General features: G+C 39.9%; 1 protein-coding gene across 1 annotated transcript in view; it reads left to right on the forward strand.

The window, feature by feature from the left end:
- The window catches only part of WSCD1 (WSC domain containing 1), a 61811-nt gene extending 40270 nt beyond the window's left edge, over positions 1-21541 (forward strand). The window contains exons 5-9 of the mRNA XM_063297363.1: positions 1621-1742; positions 11404-11581; positions 14958-15122; positions 18055-18255; positions 20699-21541. Of these exons, the coding sequence (XP_063153433.1) occupies positions 1621-1742; positions 11404-11581; positions 14958-15122; positions 18055-18255; positions 20699-21051 (1019 nt within the window). The 3' untranslated portion in view covers positions 21052-21541. The remainder of the gene's footprint in view (positions 1-1620; positions 1743-11403; positions 11582-14957; positions 15123-18054; positions 18256-20698) is intronic.
- Positions 21542-22140: the final 599 nt, after the last annotated feature.

Genomic DNA, 22140 nt, shown 5'->3' on the forward strand with positions numbered 1-22140 from the left:
TAAGTGAGGACTACCTGTATTACATTTATATTTAATTACATCAACAATGTTTATTCTCACCCATATATTTTTCTAGCATCAGTCACTTTGGGGAGTTCGACCCATTGCAAAATACTTGGAAAACAAGCACAATCTTGCTTTGCCCTGATAAATGTTTTGTTCCTCTGATATTACTTCCTGGCAATGCTTCCTTAGCAATGGACTAATTTATTAATCCTCTTTTTTAAAAATCAGAACGGCAGAACAAAATATAATAAAACCCTACCATTCAGAAATTCCTGTCAGTAACTGGGATCAAAAACTGGTACAAAGGCAGCAAATGCTCATTGAAATAAATCACAGTTATGTGGTTGGTCCAATACACAAAGGCCATAAACCATGGTTAGAACATGAGAATAGTCCTGCTAGATCAGGCTGAGGTCTACCTTAGTTCTCCAGCATTTGTTTCTTACAGCAGCCAAGCAGATCCCACTGGGGTGTTGTAAGCAGGACCCTAGTCATGGAGGTTGCAGGTTCTCCATCTCTGGAGGCTTTTATGAAGAACCATCTCTATTGGATGGTTTAAATGGTTTTCCTCCACATTGCAGAAGGTTGTACTAGATCAGGGTTCCCCAAAGTGGGTCAGTATCGCCCTCAAGGGTCGATGGGACTATCCAAGGTGTCAATTATTATTATTATTGCTATTTGTAGTACTATTAGTTAAACTACTATTTATTAAATTATTTCCATATAATAAATGTTTGGGGATCAATAAACAATCTGAAACTTCATGAAGGGGTCGATGAGCTGAAGAGTTTGGAGTTTGGAGACCCCCGCACATCTGTTTTCCACTGTTGTCACCCTGGCAACTAGTATTTGGAGGCATGCTGCCTCCAACCCACAGGTAGTTCTGCTTCTTCAAGACCAACAACCCTCCACAGACTTGTCATCCATGCATTTATCCAGTCCCCTTTTAAAGGACAAAAGTCAAACTGAAACATACAACATTACGTCTTTCTACAATCCTTGGGTTCCTCCTTCATTAAAGTCTCCCAGCTTTCAAGGATGCTTGGCAGATCTTCATAGGCACATTATTTTATTTAACTGAATATCATTCAAACTTTTCAGACTTTTGGAAATGGAATCCCCCTGGACTTAGGTGTTTTTATTCCATCACAGTAGAAATCTGTTTAGTATTTGAAAGCAGAAATAATCTTCCCGCCTTTGAAAAGGAATACACATGAAGAAGTGTGGTGGGTAAAAGGGCCCTCACACAAATACACAGGGGGCTTCCTGAAGCTGTTTTGCAAATCATTGAAATTCCAGGTCTTTCCTGGGAGAGAACAGGAGCAACTTTGCCAATTTTTATCAAGAGCTTTTCAAAGCCTTGCAGGGGAGAATGAGGAGGAGGAGGAGGAGATAGAATAGAAGGGACATTTTCAAAGGAAAAAAAAATGGTGTTGCCTCCCTCAGAGGGGGATTTAATTTCAAACGAAGCTTTTTAGCAGGCAGGTGGGCCAAGCTAGAAATCAGGGATTGTGTGTAGCTTCACAGAAGGGAAATATACTCTGCGTGTGTGTGTTTGTCTGTGTGTGCACATTCCTTGTAGTGAGAGGCTAAACTTCTTGCCTTTCTTTGCAGGGCAAAATATTATCTATCGAGGATGTTTTAAAGTACCAGAAAATTTAACAAACATCTTGCCAGCCTCATTGATACATTCCAATTTGACAGTGGAGAGGTGCTCTGAATTTTGCTCCAAAAAAGTAAGACTTCCTTCCTTCCTTCCTTCCTTCCTTCCTTCCTTCCTTCCTTCCTTCCTTCCTTCCTTCCTTCCTTCCTTCCTTCTTCCTTCCTGTTTTTTTATCATCATCATCATCATCATCATTACATTACATTACATTACATTACATTTTTTCTGTTTTCTGCTACAAAATTACAGCAACCTATGCCACCAATCCTTGACAATTGAGGTCAGATAAGGTTCTTGGGGTATTTCTATGAAAGGGATTTGTAAGTTCTGGGTCTTCAGATTCCTAACTTCTCCTCTGAGCTAGGGGCTTCTGGGATGAGAAATATATCTGTAATTGCATTTAAGATGTAATGTGACCCTATTAATGGCAACCAAAAACAAAATGTATGATGCGTATCGCAATTCCACTGAACGGTTGTTGATTAGGGTACCTATTTTATGCTCACCCCATACTTCATTTTTCATTGTCAAATAATGCAGGATTTGTGCATTTTAGAATTACAGAAATGTGATTTGCAATGTAAATGTCTCCCTCCCTCCTCCAACACACATTCATTTGTTTGTATCAGAACAAAGTATCAATTAAAAAATATCAATAACAAAATATCAGGGAACAGCATTGATTATATAGCTGATTTTTCTTTGCAAAATTTGCTTCATTTGCCTTGCAAAATCCAGGGTTTGACATCATGAGGGGGCATCGAATTGTATCAGATGGAAAGTCCATTTAGAGAAATTTAGGACTGAAAGGATGGGGCAGACATAAAATGCAGATCTTGGGCATTAGACCAATACATGTGGATCTATTCCCACCACCACCTGAGCCTTTGCACATTAAGAACAACATTATCCATCCATCCATCCATCCATCCATCCATCCATCCATCTATCATATTTATATGGCTGCCCATCTCACACAGAGCATCTCTGGGTGTACAACAATGAGGTAAAATAGCAAATAAATAAAAACAATCAGTATAAAAAGATAAATGTAGTTATTAAAATAAAAGATTAGCAAAAAAAAGATTAAAATATACAAACCTCACAGAGAGAGCAAGGATATCGATCACAGTGGAGCCATCTAAGAATGTCCCCTGTTCCAAAGACCCCCAGGCCTGATGACATAACCAGGTCTTGAGGGAATTCCTAAATGATAGCAGGGAAGGAGCAAGCCTAACTTCAGGGGGGAGAATGTTCCACAAGAAGGGAACCATGGCAGAGAAGTCCCGCCTCCTGGGATCCACCAAATGCAACTTCCTGGCCAATGGAATGCGTAGCATACCTCTCCTGCCAGATCTAATTGTATGGGCTGATGTAACAAGGGAGAAGCAGTCCCTCAGATGAGGTCCCTCAGACCTCATGTGAGAAGGCTTGTTTTAACTCACAATTGTCTACCCCAAATCCAGAAGTTGGTCACTGTGACACATGGTAGGCTAGATCACAAGAATATTCTAATCATCCAACGTCTACTCATCCATTCATCCATCCTTCTATCCATCCCTCTCTCTCTCCCACTGTTATCAGCTTGGCTCCCAGCAATTTGATTTGAATAATTCCTTTGACCTGCAGAGTCTGATCAATTCAGTACCAGATCTGATCTGATCTGATCTGATCTGATCTGATTTCATTTCATTTCATTTCATTTGCTAATGTGTGCTTGTACAACAATCCACTGAATTGCCAAATTGACTGGAAGGCACCTAATTCAATTTGATGAGTAAAAATGATTTGGTGATTTAAGATTTGATTTAAAGCAGAGATTCAGTAGGTAAACTACAAGCTGAGGATTCAAACTGAATCTTCATTCAAATGTGCTAAAGAAGCGTTTGGTCTAATCCGGTAGATCTTATTGTTATGGCCAATCCCTGTCATATGTGTTTCTTCTTGCTTCCTTTGTGATCTGGAGAATCTTCCAGTTCCACCAAGTCATTTAAAACAATTACGAGCCAGGAAATAAAGCTACAGGATTACTAGCAATGGGACGTTAATGGCTTATTTATGCTTGGTCCTTGTGATGGAAGGCTTGAAACCTATTTGGTTAAAATGGTAACTGTTAATGTCTCCTTTCCTGTAAACCACAAAAAGAGGGGAATTTCCTACTGAAAATTTGGTAATGAGAGGAGTTTTCTTCCCCACTCAGGACAATATATTTTAGTTCTGCCCTGTAGAAAACTTCAGGATATGCCAAAAACCAGAATATGATTTGCTACTTATTCAAAGTTTCAGTGAAAACATTAATTTTTTTTAAAAAAAAACCCTCAAACCCAACACCTCCATGATTAGGACAATTTCTTGGTGGAGCATTTGACTGCCAGTTTCATGGATATCAAGCCGCCTGAGTCAAGTATGTGAGATGGGCAGCTGTATAAATTGAATAAACAAACATATAAATTATAAACATATAAATTTATATAAATATAAATTGAATAAACAAATTTACCATCCACTCTATTCAGTCTTGCAGTTATGATTCTTCACATATTCTCATTCTTCACATATTCTCTTTCCTTCAGAGTGTTATCCTTTTTTTAGTTCCCAAAGGAACTAGAAATTAGATCAAATTCTACCCTTCGGCATTCTCCCTCAGTCTTTTTCACTAATGAAAAGAGAAATATACTTAGATTTGCCTGTCTTAGAGACAGGAGTTCTAAGAGGTCCTCTCCAGAATTGAATTTTGCTTTTTGTTTGAGCAGGAGAATAAAATAAAGCACAATATTGTAAACAATGTGGTGCTATTATCTTGAAATGTTCCAGTTGTTGGGTACAACATCCAGAGAGGAGATTTATCTCCTGAAATAAGTAAGAGTCTTGCATGTTGTCCGAGAGACAACTTCCTTTGACAGACCAATGACCAATAAATTAAATTGGGTGACATTTCAGGGATGACACTTTGTTTCTGTCATATTTTCTAAACACTCGACAGGAAGCTAAATCTATATATTGTTTGAATTTTTTAAAAAAAATCATGCTGTGCTCCTAAGTGTTTAGATCTGCATCTAGGTTGAGCATGACAGCGTATTATTTACTATTTATTAGTTAGATAATAAAACTGCCTTTTCTCTGAGGACAGAGATGGGCAACCTTCAACGGAGGGCCACATGGGGCACCGGGGCCCAAGTTGTAATCCCCAAAGGAGTCTGCAATTACGCTGCTGAAATTCAACAGCAAAATGTGTGATTTTCAGTGCCGGGCTATCTACTTTTTAAATGAAAAGGGTCTGTCGATGTAACTATCTATTGTGACCCTTGCAGTTTCTTCCTACCAACCACCTCTCTTGAAGCTCCAAAAATATTCCCCCTCAAGGTAGCATATATGGTTTTTCCTTTTCCATTTCATCTTCAAAACAATCCTGCATGGTGGGAGAAGCTAATTAAGAATGACTAGACTGAAACCCAAATGGTTTTGTAGCTGAGCAGGGACCAAGATGTGGATTTCACCAGCCCTAACCTGACATTTCAACCATACTATTTCACATTGGCTGTCCTACACAGACCCTTACGGGTCATCCACCATACTAGAAGATTATTTTTCAGTGTCAGCATGTAATTTCCCTCAATGTAGGCTTTATATAGTAATGTAGGAAATTGAAATGGCTAATGAGATGGATATCTTCATAAGAGAGGACCTACCTAGACCTATAGATGGTCATTTGGAGAGAGCGCCAGTCATTGTCACCACCCACAATTAGATCATAGAGAGCCAGTCTGGTCTAGTACTTAAGGTGCTGGGCTAGAAACCAGGAGACTGGGAGTTCTAGTCCTGCCTTAGGCAGGAAAGCCGGCTGGGTGACCTTGGGCCAGCCACTTTCTCTCAGCCCAACTCGGTGCAATGTAGACTAGCCTCCTCATGGTGCACCCCGGGCAATGTGACTTGTCATGGCTTAATAGTCTACACATCTGGCTGCTGGACCCCAGAAGGATTTCCCAGCAAGAAAAAGCAGCATGAACACCGAACTGCTATGCCATATGATTAAAAAAAATAGCCCATTAAGAACAATTTAAAATTTAAGTCGGGGGGTGGGCAAAGGCTCAGAGGCAACGTTAAAGTGAGGAAGACATCGAGCCCCCTTTTGGGGCCTACAGGCCTGGGACCATTATGGTGCAACTAGCTTTCTTACAGCCCCAACCCCCAGGTGTCTGGGGTACACCTTACCTTAAGTACTATTTCCATGATAACATACATTTTTAACATTTCTCTTCATCACTTTCACAGGACCAAAAAGGAGTTTGGCCCTGCTGTCCTCAGTTTAAAGGTATTTAGTGTCAGGTGGATCATGGCTTTATCTGAGAAAGAGTGACAGCTCCAAAGAAACCATCATGTCCATCCAAAGTGTCAAGGCAGATGCTTGTAGCTAGTTCAGTTGACCCCAGACCCTATCCTCTGTCCTGGGGTGTCCTTCTGGGGGCAGTCAAAATATCAAGACGGCAATTGCACTAAACCTGTTCCTTTTTTATGCATCATACACACGTAAAAATAGGCAGGGTTTTGATTGCATGGGGTGATTGCCACCTTAACATTTTTGACCCTTCCTCCAGACGACCCTGATCAGATACTGATCTGTGCAATGAGGATTAAATAACAAAAGGATTCATAAAACTTGAATGTGGGTAGGGTTCTACTATTCCAACTATATGCGGTTCCAGGAATTTTAATAAGATTAGGGTTAGGAAAATCAGAGTCCTATTAGGAGAGATTGAGGGTGAGAGTGTGCAGATTTCACATTCAAAACATTTGGGGCTCAAAACATCTCTTTGGAGGAGAAAACAATTGTTTTGAATTCAAAACAGGTTGTTCTGACCCTGCTGGAGATGTCTTCAGAGCAAGCATGAGACATTTCCAGTATAAGTTCAAAACAAGTTTTGAACTTGAAGTGAGGCTGTTTTGAGCTCAAAACACTTCCAGGATGTCCTGAATGGTGTCAGAAGCCCCATGGGATGTCAGAAGAATCCATTTTGGACTCAAAATCACTGCTGTGAATTTTAGATGTCTTGGCATACTCTTGAAGGATCTAGTGTATTTAATTTTCAGCAAAAACAACTGCCGGAAGGAAGGGGTATCATACGGGAAAACATCAAGTCCTGTTTTCTGTGTTCACTGAATGCAGGACATAGAATAATGTCTTTAAATCACAGGGAGGCAAATTCTGGTTGAACATTAGGAAACACATCCCAGTGGTAAAAACAATTCAACCATCCACACTGGAGGCGAACACTCCTTTGATGGCTGTGCTTGTCTGTAGGAAATGCTTTAATCTGTGCTCTTATCTGAGTAAGAAATTGAACTCGATGACCTAAATAGTCTCTTCCAACTCAGTGGTGATGTTCACACATGATTCTTAACCTTGTTACTAAATGAACCTGTTTTCTGGATTTGCACTACATACTGAACCATAATCTAACCTATAGGTTAGGTAATATGCTAAGCCACAGAAGACTCAATTGTGGGTAATACTAACCAAATGTAGCATATTACGCAAAGGCAGCTAGAAGCTTTTCCGCTGAGGTGGTTAGTCGTGTTGTGTATCCAGAGCATACAACTGAACAGTCCAAATCACAGCTCAGGCCTGTTCAGATAAACCTCACTATTTTCCTAGACTTCATCTCTATGAAGGAAAAGGAAATCTGCTAATGCCTTTCTCTTAGAAAATGGATTGTTACATGTAATCAGACAGAATTTCTTTCTATCCTGTAAAAACAGACTAATGAGAGCCACAGTTTGTTTTCTCCCCTGCCATGGTTTTAACCTAAAGGGAAAGTCAGAAAGGGACAGTTTGAACCCAATTAGGTTGACAACTATTTAATGCCTTGTCATGCTGATGGAACATTGGAAAAGAGCCTTAGGGACTCTCCATAAATTACCTCATTAGGAGGGGATCATTACCGAAAGAGCCTATGTTCTCTTCAGGAGAACAGCATTAGGTCCTTTTCAGCAGACAGGTTCAGTGTTGTTGATAGCTGCTGCCTGCTTTGAATTGACCTTCTGTTTTGCATGGATAGGAGAAGGTTAGACTTATTCTTTCTTGATGCCCTGATCCATAAAGATGACCCTAAATACACGTACTGGACCATGGGGTTCTGAGGTTTACCCATGCCTTTCACCCCATAAAGTGAGAAGAAAGCAACCATTTTACTTCTGTGTAATATTATTTAATGGACACAGTTTTTCCAAGAGTAGAGATTGGGGGAGATTTAGGTAGAAAAACTCTTTCCTCTACCTTAGGGCCTCCAAATATGTTGCAGCTACACCTCCCAGAAATCCCAACAAACACGGACACTCTTTTTGATGGTTTTGTTTGGCTTGCATGGCCAAAGTAACCTCCCTGTGTTTTATACTTCCTGGAATAACAGGTAGGTTGGAATATGGTCCCTTTCAGATTTTCACATCATGAAATGTTGTGATGTAACTTCTGAGGGGGAAACCCCCCTGTACTGAAATATTTATGGTAATGGAGACAAAAGATCTTTAGAAAGATTTATTTTGGGAGATAGCACAGTACCTGTAGGCTGGGCCTTCACTCTCATACGTAATGTGTTTGTTCCATCCAAATTCCAGTTCAGTCTGAAATTAAAAAAAAAAAAAATCACCCAAAGTCACCCAAAATGGCATGCAGTGTTTTCTAGCATAAGATGGCTTTTAGCAGATAATTCTACATAGACAGACAAATGCACACAAACATGTGTGTGTGTGTGTGCATGTATGATATACACAAGCACACACATATTGTGGTAATAGACAAGGACCAGAAGACAGCGGTGGTGATAGATGTAGTGGTGCCAAGTGACAGCAACATCAGGAAGAATAAGCATGAGAAGCTGGAGAAGTACCAGGGCCTGAAGGAGGAACTAGAGAGGATGTGGGAAGTGAAGGCCAAAGTGGTCCCACTGGTGGTAAGATCACTCAGGGCTGGGAGAGTGGCTCCAACAGATTCCAGGAGCAAGATCAGAACTCTCTGTCCAGAAGAGTGCAGTGCTAGGAACAGCTGAGATCCTGCGCAGAACCCTCAAACTCCCAGGCCTCATCCATATCCATATCCATATCCATATCCATATCCATATCCATATCCATATCCATATCCATATCCATCCATCCTATAAAAATTCCCTTCTCACCCATATGAGTGGTGTGTGTCTTCCTCAACCTTGGGTCCTCTACCAGAGGCCTGGGAGTTTGAGGGTTCTCCGCAGGATCTTAGCTGTTCCTAGCACTGCACTCTTCTTTTTTCATCTTCAGCATGAAAAGTATCCATCCATCCATCCATCCATCCATCCTTTGTAGGTGATTATTCATAGAGGACCACACTCAAAAAGGCAGTCTATTAATCTGGAAAGTATGTGTCGTATCTGTTGCTTAATTTACAGATAGGGGTATACATTTACTCAGATTGATATTTAAGTGTTCCAGTTCCAGTTGGACCAAATAAATGTCTTCTTTTACTTCTTTAAAATTATATGAAAAGAAAAGGTTCACTACAGCTAACTTCGTACAAATAATGGCAGGTATTAGGGTTGGGTAGTGCTTTGGATTTGAAGAGAAAACTTCATAGGGGACAAAGGCATGACTCTCTACAGTGTCTTAATCCAGATTCATTTTTTCCTGTGAGAGATTGCTGGGAGCAGCTTCTGAGACAGAATCTTCCAAGTCAAGATGGTGGCCCTGATTGTGCAATTGAAACCTATCCCTTTTAATGTGTGTCCCGTGCTGACACCCCTAGACACAACAGATGTAATTTCACCAGGATTCAGTCAGCAACTGCTTCTTGGAGCTCTTGAAAGTCCTACTTGTGTCATCAATGATAGTATCTAGCCACCTTGTCTTCTGTTGGCATCCTTTTCTATTGCTTTCCATTTTCTTCAAGATCTTTTCCAATGACTCTTGCCTTCACAATATGGGCCCAAAGTATTTAAACTTTAGCTTTATTATTACTGCTGTCTGGTTTTGCTTCATCTGGAACTGAATGATTTATTCTTCTTGGTGTTCAAGGCATCCTCCACAATCTTTTCCAGCACCACAATTCGAAGACATTGTTGTCCATGTGAAGTCTCTGCACCATATTACTTTGTCTAGATCCATCATATTCTATCTCCCAAGTGGAAGATGTTTCTGTACTAATTGCTACAGCTATTATCCATATGAATGTTTGAAAGGAAGACAGTCTATTACTATTCCAACCTCTTCTCTGCCTGTTTGCCCTGGATTGGTATTGCCTGTTGACATAACCTTAGTTTTTAATACTGAGCAGCTTTTGTACTTTCTTTTTTCACCTTCAACATGAAAAGTCTTCCTTGTTGCTTCCATCCATCAAAACGATGGCTCACTTATGTCCGTATGCATTTGGGTGTCTATACCACTTGAATCAGATTTTGAACAATTTACAATTCATACATATAGTAATTCAAGTTAAACCACTCAAATACAAAAACTTTCAATAATAATCTACAGAACAATATAATCTGAAAGCCTAGCCCCATATCTAAGGTTGTGGACATTTCTCCTAGCAATTTTAATTCCAGTTTCTATTTCTTCTAGTCCATTATTTCTCATAAATTCTACATAGATATTACATAAATAAGGTGACTGTATACAACCCTGGCCCACTCCTTTTCCATTTTGAACCATTTGATTATTAAGTGCCATGAAGTTGTTGTCGACTCCTAGTGACCACAGAGATAGATCTTCTCCATGATGATCTTGTCCCTAACCTGGTCTTTCAGGTCTTCCAGTGGTTCACTCATTGCCACTGTAATATTCTGACGGTTGTTTCCTGTTCATCATCCAAATTCTATAATAAGCAATTGAAATGGTCTGTTACATCCATGTTTTTAAACAGGATGCATAATTAGTTGTAATCCATCCAAAAGGCTTAATATAACCATTAAAATAAATAGGCATATTGCTGGATTCTCTTGCTTTTTCTATTATCCATCAGATGCTAGCTGTGTGATCCTTTCCTTTCCTGAATTCAGCTTTTAGCCCTGACAGTTCTCATTCCATGAAGTCTGTTTTGTAAAACCCTGAGGATTATTTTATAAGCATTTGCAATATGTGCAATTGTTTGATAATTTCAGCATTCTTCAGCAATGCTTTGCCCATCATTAAATACAGATCAGTAAAAATTATTCTCATCTCGATCACAGGTATTTATTCAAGTACCCCTTATTACACACACACATTCTTTCTTTAGTTAAAAATGGAGGTTTAATGCAAAATCAGAACAAGCTCACACAGTGGATGTATGAATGGATGCAAGTTAGGGAGAAAAGAACCAAGTGGGAATTGGATCTGAATAATTTTCCTTGAATCATAGTAATTACTTTGACCTATTTACAGATGTATGCATCTTTAATACATTGTTTTGTGTCAAAATGAATACATGAGGATAAATCTGATTACTAATTTACAAAGACTATTATTCACGACGTGTTTGCTGGGGTTGGTCCCATTGAACACAATGGGGTTTACTTCTGAGTAGACATATACTGTATTAGATTGCACTATTAGAAAGTTTTGATCTGTTGACACCCTCACTAATTCTCTTCATCTGGCACAACCTACCCAAGAGATTGAAAATGAAGTTCAAAAGAGTGCAGAACTTACTTTCTGTCATTAGCTGATATTTGCTGATGTTTGCGACTACGGTTGACAGCCTGATTTTTTTCTACTTTCTTCCTGAATAGGAATTCCCTCTGGCAGTTATTAGGAGACCTCAGTGCCACTGTGGCTTTGCAACAATTAATTTCCCACTGCATAATAGCTCCGACAGATCATTTTGCAGCAGGCTTGAAAATGTCAGCGGTACAGCTGAAGTTTCAAACGCAGAAGACCATCGCTATGTTTATCAAACTCCAGTCCAAGGTAGGAGAGAAAGTCCACTGAGACCTACATTGCTTATATTTATATCATCAATCATATCAACATTTGTACAGTACATACACATACAGATAAGCAAACACACAGGGATTGGGAAAGGTAGACAGAAATATCCTATGTTTCTACAACACTCTAGACCTGCACAACTTCCAGATTTCAACTCCTAGAATTGTCAGCAGTGGTCATCCTGGCTGGAGAATTCTGGGAAGTAAAGACTACACATCTGGAAATTGCCCATATTTTGTCATTTCCCCCCACTTGCCACCCTTGCAGGGGGACACAAGGGAGAGGAAGGGGTGAAACGTATGTTGCAACATGGTGACTCAAGCCTTACATACTTGCATGCTGTTCTGCCAAGTGTCCAAGCAGTGATCTGGTGCTCAAACAATTGGTTCTTTTAGTTCCAGAGACAATAAACATGCCAGTGGATAAAGAAACTTTGCTTAAGTTTTTAATAAAGCTTAACAGAGTTAAACAGAAACACAGTTTAAGTCAGAAACACAGTTTAGGCAGATTAAACAAAAGCATAAAAAACATAGCATAAAGAGAGAAATCATACATACCAAAGCATGGTGATGCCTTTATTCCCTTTTATGTTGCCAGGAGCCTCCTGACCAAGGCAACAGGGATCCCCAAAAGGCTGGCATTTTTTGTTCTGTAGCACCCTAGTGCTTAAGAATCTGCACAGAAGCTCCCAAACCTCAAAAGCGAGCCCAGGAGTTTTTATCAAAGTCTGGCCCTCAAACCTCGTGACCATGTTTCCATGGTTGCAGGCTATGAGATCTGACCTTGACTAGGAAACTTCCCAAGGCCCCAAAACACCTGTCTGTGACATCATCCAAGAGCCTGGGAAGTCTTACAGATCTTAACAAAACAATCTGGGGGTTTTCTCTTATCTCTCTCCCCACTCCAAACAAAGATACGTTCTGGAGGGCTGTTGGGGGAGTGGACTTCCAAACTTTCAGTCTTGTGGTTTTATCTCCCCCCTCCTCATGCCAAGCAGAAATAAAAACAAGCCAATTAAACATCAGCTTAACTCAACCTAAACTCTAATCTTCTTTGTGTGAGGGAGAAAATCAACATATGTCACTTAACTCCTCGAAATAACAATGGTCTTCCGCATTGCCGCTACACATGTGATTACGCAACACAAATAGAAAAAGGTGGCGCTTGCGTTGTGACATCACCACACGCATTTCATCATGTTGGCATCATCGTGTTTAGGAATGATTTGTTTCTAGAGGTCCTGACCACTTTTAAGAGTGCAATTTAACATACCACTAACAAAATCCAAGGGCCTATGTGGTAAGGTAGGGTGATGCGGAGTCCAAATTTGTATGGTGTGGTGTACACTATAGTGATTCGGGACCAGGAGACCCAGTTTCAGATCTGCCACCTGATAGGGAAAGACCAAATTGGATGACTTTGGGCCAGTCTCTCTGTCTCTCTTAGCCCAACCACCTTTATGAGGTTATTGTGGGCTTAACACAGAAGGAGACAATGTTTTGTTTACTATATTGATCTCCTGTAGGAAAGGCAGAGTATAAATGTAATAAGTAAACAAGTTCTCATCGTATACTCTGTTCTGTTCCACTGTGCTTTTAATGCTGTTTTTAGAGTGACTTAGCTTTTTTTTTAAACTGCTGCTTTTTTCTTTCTGGTTAAGCTGCATTCATTTCACGGTTGCAGAACTTTTCAGCATTTTCCCTTGGAACTGTATCTTATGAAAGTTCATCTTGTTTTATGTTGTCTGGAAGCCATTTATAATGAAAGATAGACCACAGTATGTAGGTCTGCGTGCCTGTTTCCAAGTGTGAACGCACCGATCTATAAAAAGATCTCCAATTGCCCTTGCTAGAGAAAGGGAGGGGAATAATTTCCAAATTCCAGCCCTCCCATTGTCACATCAGTGGTCCACCCCTTTGGCCACCAGCCCCTAAATAAATAGAATAAAAAGTACAGCTTCCAGCTGCAAAACTAAAAAAAGTCTGCCAATTCCCTTGAAGAAAGATAGACTATAAAACTAATAAATAGTAAATAAATATAAATAAATGTTAATATTCTTAAAAATAAGTAATACTTCCTATTTAGTCTGACTGGGTTCACACAATACACTTAAGCCTAGACCTTGTTTCATCGCAAACAGTTGCTGTGTTTATGTAGCATGCTCCACCCCAAAAAATATATCACAGCTTAACATACTAGTTTGGTCCACCCAGCATCTGAAGACAGCAGTTGGGCTCCCACAACTGATCAACAGATTACCTAACTTCATATGAGCTTAGCCTAGAAGAACTAAGCTCAGAACTGGAAAAAAAAAACCCATAACACTAAGCTAGGTTTTATTAATCCTGGTTCTTTGAGCAAGCTATGATGACCTGGTTCACTAGTAATAATATACCATAATGGGTAGATAGACACATCCTTTTTTAGCAGAAGAGCCACATAATTGCTTAGTCTTAGAGCTAGGTCCCCCCTCTAGAGACAGTTTCAGCAGGGCTTTTGAAGAAGTTCTTGTGGAAGAGAAAGAGGCTGGTCTGCCTGTTTATTTAGTTTATTTTAAAATTTATTTATCACATTTATATACAGTAGCTGCCCACCTTACCCTAAGCCAAACTAGGATTTATGTAGTGAGCATGACTTTAAAATAAGAGGATATCATTCCTCTCTATCTGTATTGGCTGGACCCACAGCAAATTATGATACTCAGATAATCTCTGATACAAATACATCACTTGCAACATTTGCATGACGATGTCATTAAACTATTTTGTCATTCCCCCTCTTGCCTCCACTCCCTCAGGAATGCCCATGCAACCTAGAATATTGCACCCAGATCTGACTCACAGTTTAAAAAGGACATTGACAATCTGGAGCAAATCCAAAAAAGAGCAGTCAAGATAATAAGGTCTGAAAGAAAACCGTGTGAGGAACAGTTGAAGGCACTGTGTATGCTTAGCCTAGAGAAGACAAAGCTGCAGGGAGACCTGATAGCTGTCTTCAAGTATCTGAAGATGGGGCAGTTCAGGGCTGTTCAGAAAACAGGTCAAGGAACGATGGGTTTAAATTACAAGGAAGTAAATTTTGGTTGGACATCCTGGAAAAAGTCCTAAAGGTAACTGCTGATCAATGGTGGAAAACACTGTCTTGAGAGGTGACAGAGCCACCTTCACTGCAAGTATTTTAATAGAAGCTGGATGGCCATCTGTTGAGAATGGAGGGCTGAAACAGATCACCTTGAAGGTCCCTTTCAACTATTACATTATGTGACAGTATTAGCAAAAAGACAACTTAATAAGTAATGACAGGAGCAGTTTTGATTTGACTACGGTCAGGATGTGTCATCTACATTTGTTTGCAGATACCCGTTGTATTGACCGGAATTTTCTCCCCACCAAATCGAAAGCCCTTGTTGCTTTGTCGAGCTTCCCAGGGGCTGGAAACACGTGGGTTCGCCATTTAATAGAGCATGCCACAGGATCCTATACAGGAAGCTATTACTTTGATGGAACTCTATATAATAAAGGTATGTGTTGACTGTTCCTTAGATTGTGTTTCTGAAATTAACTTGGCCTCAGCCAAGGTGGATCAGGCTGTGGATTAGAAGCAGGCAATCTTTGGGGGGGGTCAATGGGCAATCCACAGTACAACTCTGGAGGGATGTGGTGGGTGGTTTTGCAAAATGGCTGCCATGTTGGTTGTTGCCTATCCCCAAATGCCTGTTAAGGGGTAAGATCACTCTACATCTCCTCCCCCATATTTGCAGCATGGTCTCTATCATTCCAGCTTGTCTTTGGTGGTTTTTTGTTTTTGTTTTTTGAGTAGGTTTCAGATAAAATAATGGATTGTAGCCACCCACCTTTTTCTTTTATTTTCTAAGAAAGCTTATGGTAAATATCTGGGCCAGAAGCAGAAAGAAATATGAAGGGGGAAGATGCTTTGTATCCTGCCAGCTTGAATTAGTATTATTTAATTTTTAAAAAATTAGAAAAAATCAGGTAAAGGAGGGAGGTTTCTGGGAACCAGGGGTGGTATTATGGCTTTGCAATGCTTTGGATTTGAAGGCAAAAGGGACTTCGGAGCATGTGGGAATGCAAACGTAGCCCATATCTGCAGCTCTTTAAAGTAGCTAAGTCTTTTCCCAGGATATTCACAGTTTCCTCATGGTCTTGGGGAAAGATACATTTGGATTAAAGAGTTAGAGCCAGGTGCTATATTTGTGCCCCAGCATGCTCCAAAACATTGTTTTGCCTTTGACTCCAAGTCACTACAAAGGTCTAGGACAGTGTTTCTTAAACTTCTTTCTCTCGGGATCCTTTCCCACTGTTAAAAATTATGGAGGACTCCAAAAGAGCTTTTGTTTGTATGGATTATATTTATCAATATTTAAAGGTAAGAGGTTCCCGTTTAGTTGTGTCCGACACTAGGGGGCGGTGCTCATCTCCATTTCATGGCTGAAGAGCCAGCGTTGTTTGAAGACACTTCCACAGTCATGTGGTATCAATATTTACCATATTAAAAATTAAAAAAAAATGATGCATTCACAGAATACTTATTTATTGATTCATCAAATAAAATGGCCTTTTAGAAGGTCTTGAAGACCTGGCTGTGTGCCTAGGCCTGGGGTCCCAAGTGTGTAGAGGGCCCCATTTCCTGGTTATGTTAACACTGATGGATTAAAATATCTCTTGGTTGCTATTTGCATTTAATTTTTTATATTGCATTTTAACTGTTTTAGTTGTTTTTATGATTGTTCACCACCCAGAGTCACTGGTTCGAGATGGGTGGCTATACAAATTGAATGAATGAATGAATGAATGAATGAATAAAATATCCTGAAAAGACCCTATATTTTTTAACCAACAAAAATAATAATGAGAAAGCGACATTGTTTTAAATTTTTGCAATTATCTTCAACATCTGGAAAATAATTTTGATTTCGCAGACCCCTGAGAGGGTCTTGGGGACCCCAGGGGTCCTTGGATCACACTTTAGGAAACACTTTTCCTGGAGATATTATCTATGTCTAGATGCAGACATCCACCCAGGGGTGTCTCTAGTGTGTAGTTAAGTCAAGATGGTGGCTGTGATAGTGCAACCAAAACTCTTCCAGTCTGTATGTTTTCAAACAAACATTTTAAATATTTTAAACGTTTTTTTATACAATGCAGAAAAAAGTGCTGCCTATTTTGTTATGGGTATTACATAAAAGCATAAAAAACAGGCAAAGGTCATGGCTGCCATCTAGACATTTTGACCACACTCCTGCATCCACTATTTTTATTTTGTAAGAATGCCTATGTGGTGGTGCTCCAAGGCATTTCTGGAAATAAAGATAATGCTGACTGCTTTCCCCCATGCCAGTAGACCAAGAATACTGATGGCCAGAGATACTGATGGGTACCAAAGATGTTTATGCAGATACATTGCTTCCCATGGCCATTGTGTAGTTTACCTCAATCTAGATGAATGCTAATGCCTTCTAGATCTTTTGAGACCACAACTACCAGAATTTCAAGCAAAATGGGTATCACAGTAACCATGATAACTACGTGCCCAATTACATTAGCTAAGATGTTGTAAACTCCTATTATGTGTCTATTGTGGATGCATATGCTTTGAAAGTTACTTGGAAGAGGTGCTTCTGAATGCATGGAGCCAAAAGTGCAGTTTCTATTTGAAAACAGCCACTTCTTTTTTTGTCAGCCTTCTGCATGACCCTGAAAAAATTTTGAATGCTAAAAACTGCTACAGGTAGCTCATAAATGATAGAGCTATTATGATTTTGACATTAAAACAGCTGCATTTTTCATATGAGCCTGAGGGAAGAATAGATATTTTAATGAATCACATGGAAGACTTGGCTGCTTTTATGAGTTGACTAATTAAAGTAGTGAGGCTGTCCAGTTTAAAGAGGGGTATGCTTGAGCTCCACTCATTCTGAAACACCTCTTCCAAATCATCTTTAGAGAATGCACAGCTCTAGTGTTGGTCTATGTGACCACCCCAAACTTTAGCTCTAATTTTGGAGCCTATATTTATTTAATTCATCATTTACCACCACATATTTATACTGCTGACTAGTGGTCAACAACTATACAATGCAAGCATAAAATGAGAATCTATAAAATATTTAAATAACAATTCAGAATGAAAAATTACTTTAAATCATAGACAGATAAGAGCTTGCATATTAAAATGGTGTGCTCTTAACAGCCATGTTTAATGTCAACAAGGAGTTTGCTTTGCTCAGTGAATGGAGACTGGGTTGGCTACAGAAAGGGCTTGACCTGAGTCACCACCTGATGACAATTATGTCATTTGTAGGTGAACTTCTCCAGATGATTTCAATGAACAGGGAGAGGAATTAAAGAGAAGAAGGTATTTCCTTCGGTAACATGTATCCAAGACTCTTTAAGATTTTGAAAACAGTAACCAAGCCTTTACATCTTGCCCAGGTTTCAAAGGAGAAAAGGATCACTGGAGAAGCAGAAGAACCATTTGTGTCAAAACACATGAGAGCGGCAGAAAGGAAATTGAAATGTTTGACTCAGCCATCTTACTGATACGCAACCCATACAAATCACTGGTGGCAGAATTCAACCGGAAGTGTGCTGGCCATCTTGGATATGCCACTGATCAGAACTGGAAAAGCAAAGGTAACCAGGCCAGCTCAGAAAAGTTAGCTCTCTTGCCATCTTTCTGGCCTACACGCACTCTGGACATTTCTTCCTACCAGGGGAGGATTGGGGTCAGTCCCGATGAGATTCGGGATGACGACAGAGACGGCTCAAGTTGAATCACCGCCAGATCAGCCTATAGCATCTGTTGGCAACCTCCCCAGATGATTAATTAATTCTGGGAGGAGAATTTATAAGACTTTAAAGGGAGTGAGTAGCAGCTTTTTTCTTGCCACCAATAAATTGGGAGCTGCTATCATTTTCAGCATAGATGTATTGGGCCTCTTTGAATCCTTCTCATGACCAACCCTCCCAGAGAAGTGGGACCACTGCAGAAAAGGCCCTCTCTCTTGTGTTAGCCAGCTGAACAGCTTTATTTTAAAATGTTATTTATACTGTTCTATGACAGCATTTGCAGAATGAGATTTTTGGCTACTAGACATTATGGCTATTGACTTTATCCAGCATTGGTATAAATGGCTCTGGATCAGTGGTTGGAAAGTAACAGAGATAGAACACTTTTGACTTTGTGCAGTTTCTGGGCTTCCCGCTAACATTGTATTGTCCTCCTGCAGGGAGAGAGTCCTGCCAGACTAGATGTTCATTTCATTTCACGTGTATATTCCAAAATGACCACATAAACCACATACATGCTTGATTCTCATTCTTATCTGCAGACATACATACATACATACATACATACATACATACATACATAGATACGCATCATGTTGTTTCCTTCCAGGGTAAGCAGAACACCAAAAAAAGAATAACAAGTAGTGAGGAAAGAAATTAAAGGCAAGAGAAAAGAGAAAAAGAAAGGAAATTAAGAGAATTTCAATACCATGCAGTGTGCCTCTAACATTTCTAACTTTCAAACCATCCTTGCTTCTACCACATCTATGCACCTATTGTCCTTTAAATTTCTCACTTCTTTCTTTTTCAGGATCTTATCAACCCCATCCAACAATGACTTTGTTTGTTTGTTTTCCCCTTCCTCACAACCCATTCCCTTTTCCTTCAGATCTTTGCTTTGCATCTCAGCTGTCCTTCATTTCCTCTGTGTGACCAGACCATCTCAATGAGCTGCTTATCTACTGGGCACTCCCTCTCATATTCAATCCACATTCATTCAGCACCAGTTCATAGGTATCTGCAGGGGGATGGGGTTGAGGGAATGACAAAAGGAGTGTCATTCCATTGTGCTGCCATGGCCACTTCTTTTGCAAATGCAGCAGGGTGTCACACATATATATGGAAGGGGCAGAGCCTGCAAGGTAATGAGACACTGCTTTCAGATCCTGCAGATGCCCCTACTCCCATGCATTTATGACTCTACTATATCTCTTCTTGTTTTATCACACTCATTTCTTAAGTAACCAAGTCCTGCTCCATTCTGTGTATTATATATTTCATTCCTCCTCAAAAGACTTCAGCTATAGAAGGGGATGCACCAATTGTTGAGCCTTCCTTGAGAAACCATCCAATTCTGCAATATAAGCATCTTCTTCTGGAAGCCAGATGTTTTCAGGGATTGCTCTGAAGTTCTGGAAACATCTGTGTGGCACTGAAGCAATTACTTCTTTTCGCTCACCGTCCAGAAGTCCTATCAAAGCTTTTCTTTTCCATTTGGCCAATGAGCCAAAACAGACATGACAGAGTGTCATTCACATAACACACATAAAGCAAGTCATGCTGGGTCTTTAACTGGAAACAAATTAGGGCTTTTGAGTGGTTTTGATTCCAACTGCTCTGGAACACACTGGAATGTGAACATAGCACCATTTGTACTCTTTAAAGCAGCTGTGTCCTTTTTCCAGATCACATAGCTGACATCTCGCATTACTGTTGAGCAACTGTTGCACAATCCTGGGGAAAGGCATGGTTGCTGTAAGGTGTTGCAGATGGGTGTGATGTTCATTCACCTGCATTTTCAAAAGCAGCTTTTGGGGAATTAATCCAAGTGCCGGATACCCCCTAAAGCTGGGGCTACCAGTTTTAGATGGCAAAAAGTGGACTGGACAAACTTACAAAGGTGGTTGTCCTTATGGCTACCTACTGCCTAAGTATTAGAGGCAGCTGGCTTTAGTTGATAGAGAACATGGATCTGTGCAATCAGCAGAGCTCTTTGGTTATTTTTTTGCTCTTGAAAAAAAATCATTTGGAATAAGGGAGGCTTCATCCTTCTGGAGAAGATGCTACAATGGAACAAGAGAGGTAACCTCTTGACCATCTCATTACTAAATAAGTGCCAGGAACATCCCGCCCCACCCAGGGAGGAAATTTGCAAGGCAAATTCTCCTTCCTCAAACTGCATGGACACTGACAGGAAAAAGATGAAAGACAATTTTTCTGCACAGTCCTCTGAAAAGCCACATCTGCAGATGTATAATGCATCTTCATTGTATTTCTCACCCCACAGAATGGCCTGATTTTGTAAACAGCTATGCTTCATGGTGGGCCTCTCACGTGCTCGACTGGCTTAACTATGGCAAGCGTCTCCTCGTTGTTCATTATGAAGACTTAGAAGAAGCCCTTCTCCCCAAACTGAAGGAAATGGTTGAATTTCTGAATATCACAACGACTTACGACCGGCTTCTCTGTGTTGAAAACAACCGAGATGGGAATTTCAAGCGGTCGGGAGCCAAGCAGAAGGGTTTTGAACCGTTCACAAAGGAAATGAAAGATGTGATAGATCAATTTATTGTGGTTGTGGACAAAGCCCTGCGTGAGAGGAACTTTACTGGGCTGCCAAAAATGTATTTGCCTAGATGATGCCCCGCGGCCAGCTTGCTGCATTGTGAAGGAAATCCGAATAATGAAATTAAAGAAAAGGCCAGGCTTTTATAGCATTTAAAAGCAAGATTTGCACAGAGTCTGCTGATGAATGCAAATTCTCAAGACTTGGACAGTCTTCAGGGTACTAAGTGCTATGAAAGGCAAGCAATGAAGGATGGAAATTAGGTTATAAACCAAGGCAAAAGCCATTAGCATCTTTGCCTGTGTGTGTCCTTTTCTCTATAAATGGCTACAAATTTTAACATTTTTGTGCACTGCTAATTCTGGGAAATGTGGCTGGGGGCGGGGAAGCAACACTGTCCTTTGTCTTATCCTAACTGCCTACTAGCAATACTTTCTCAAGAGTATCAAACATTTTTATAGAAGTTTTTGGCAATTCAAATGTGTATTTTTCCCCTGGGATTTTTGTTCGTTTGTTCCTTAGTTTTAAACTCATCCTGATAAATATTTTTAGTGAAGCAAGTTAATGGGAAAAAAATTGTCTTTGTCTTCCCCCCCCCCCCCCTTTATTAATGTATTTTTAAAAGGTTTGTCTCTACCCTTAGGACAAGGTTATGGTTACTTGTCAACTGGGATATGATACGTGAAGATATTTCAGCCCTCTCGGTATTTCTTATTTACAGTTTAATTCTCTCTGTGTGTGTTTAGCTGTAAGTCTCACTGAGTACAATGGAATTTATTCCCAGGTAAGTGTGTTGGTGATTATAGCCTTAGGAATGAAACTAATTTGGAGGAAGTTATTCTCATGAACTTATTTCTTTAACTGGCTTATAGTAACAACAACAACAATAATTCCAGATGTATTGCAAACACAATGGCTTTCTGGCACCTAAAAATATTAGATATTTGGTAAGTGTTCATTTTAAGAGACATGGCTTGTTACCTTGAATAAGGTATAATCAATGAATATTTTATTACGATCACAGATCAGAATTACAAATAAAATACAAATTTGTACATATACAAATAAACTGCAGTAAAATGAAATAAAACAAAACATGATAATATTAATGGTTGGATTTTGTTATACTGTCTGTAAAATTATGCAGACTTTGATTGCCCACT

The sequence above is a fragment of the Candoia aspera genome, chromosome 1 (assembly GCF_035149785.1).
Source record: "Candoia aspera isolate rCanAsp1 chromosome 1, rCanAsp1.hap2, whole genome shotgun sequence".
NCBI classification, from domain to species: Eukaryota; Metazoa; Chordata; class Lepidosauria; order Squamata; family Boidae; genus Candoia; species Candoia aspera.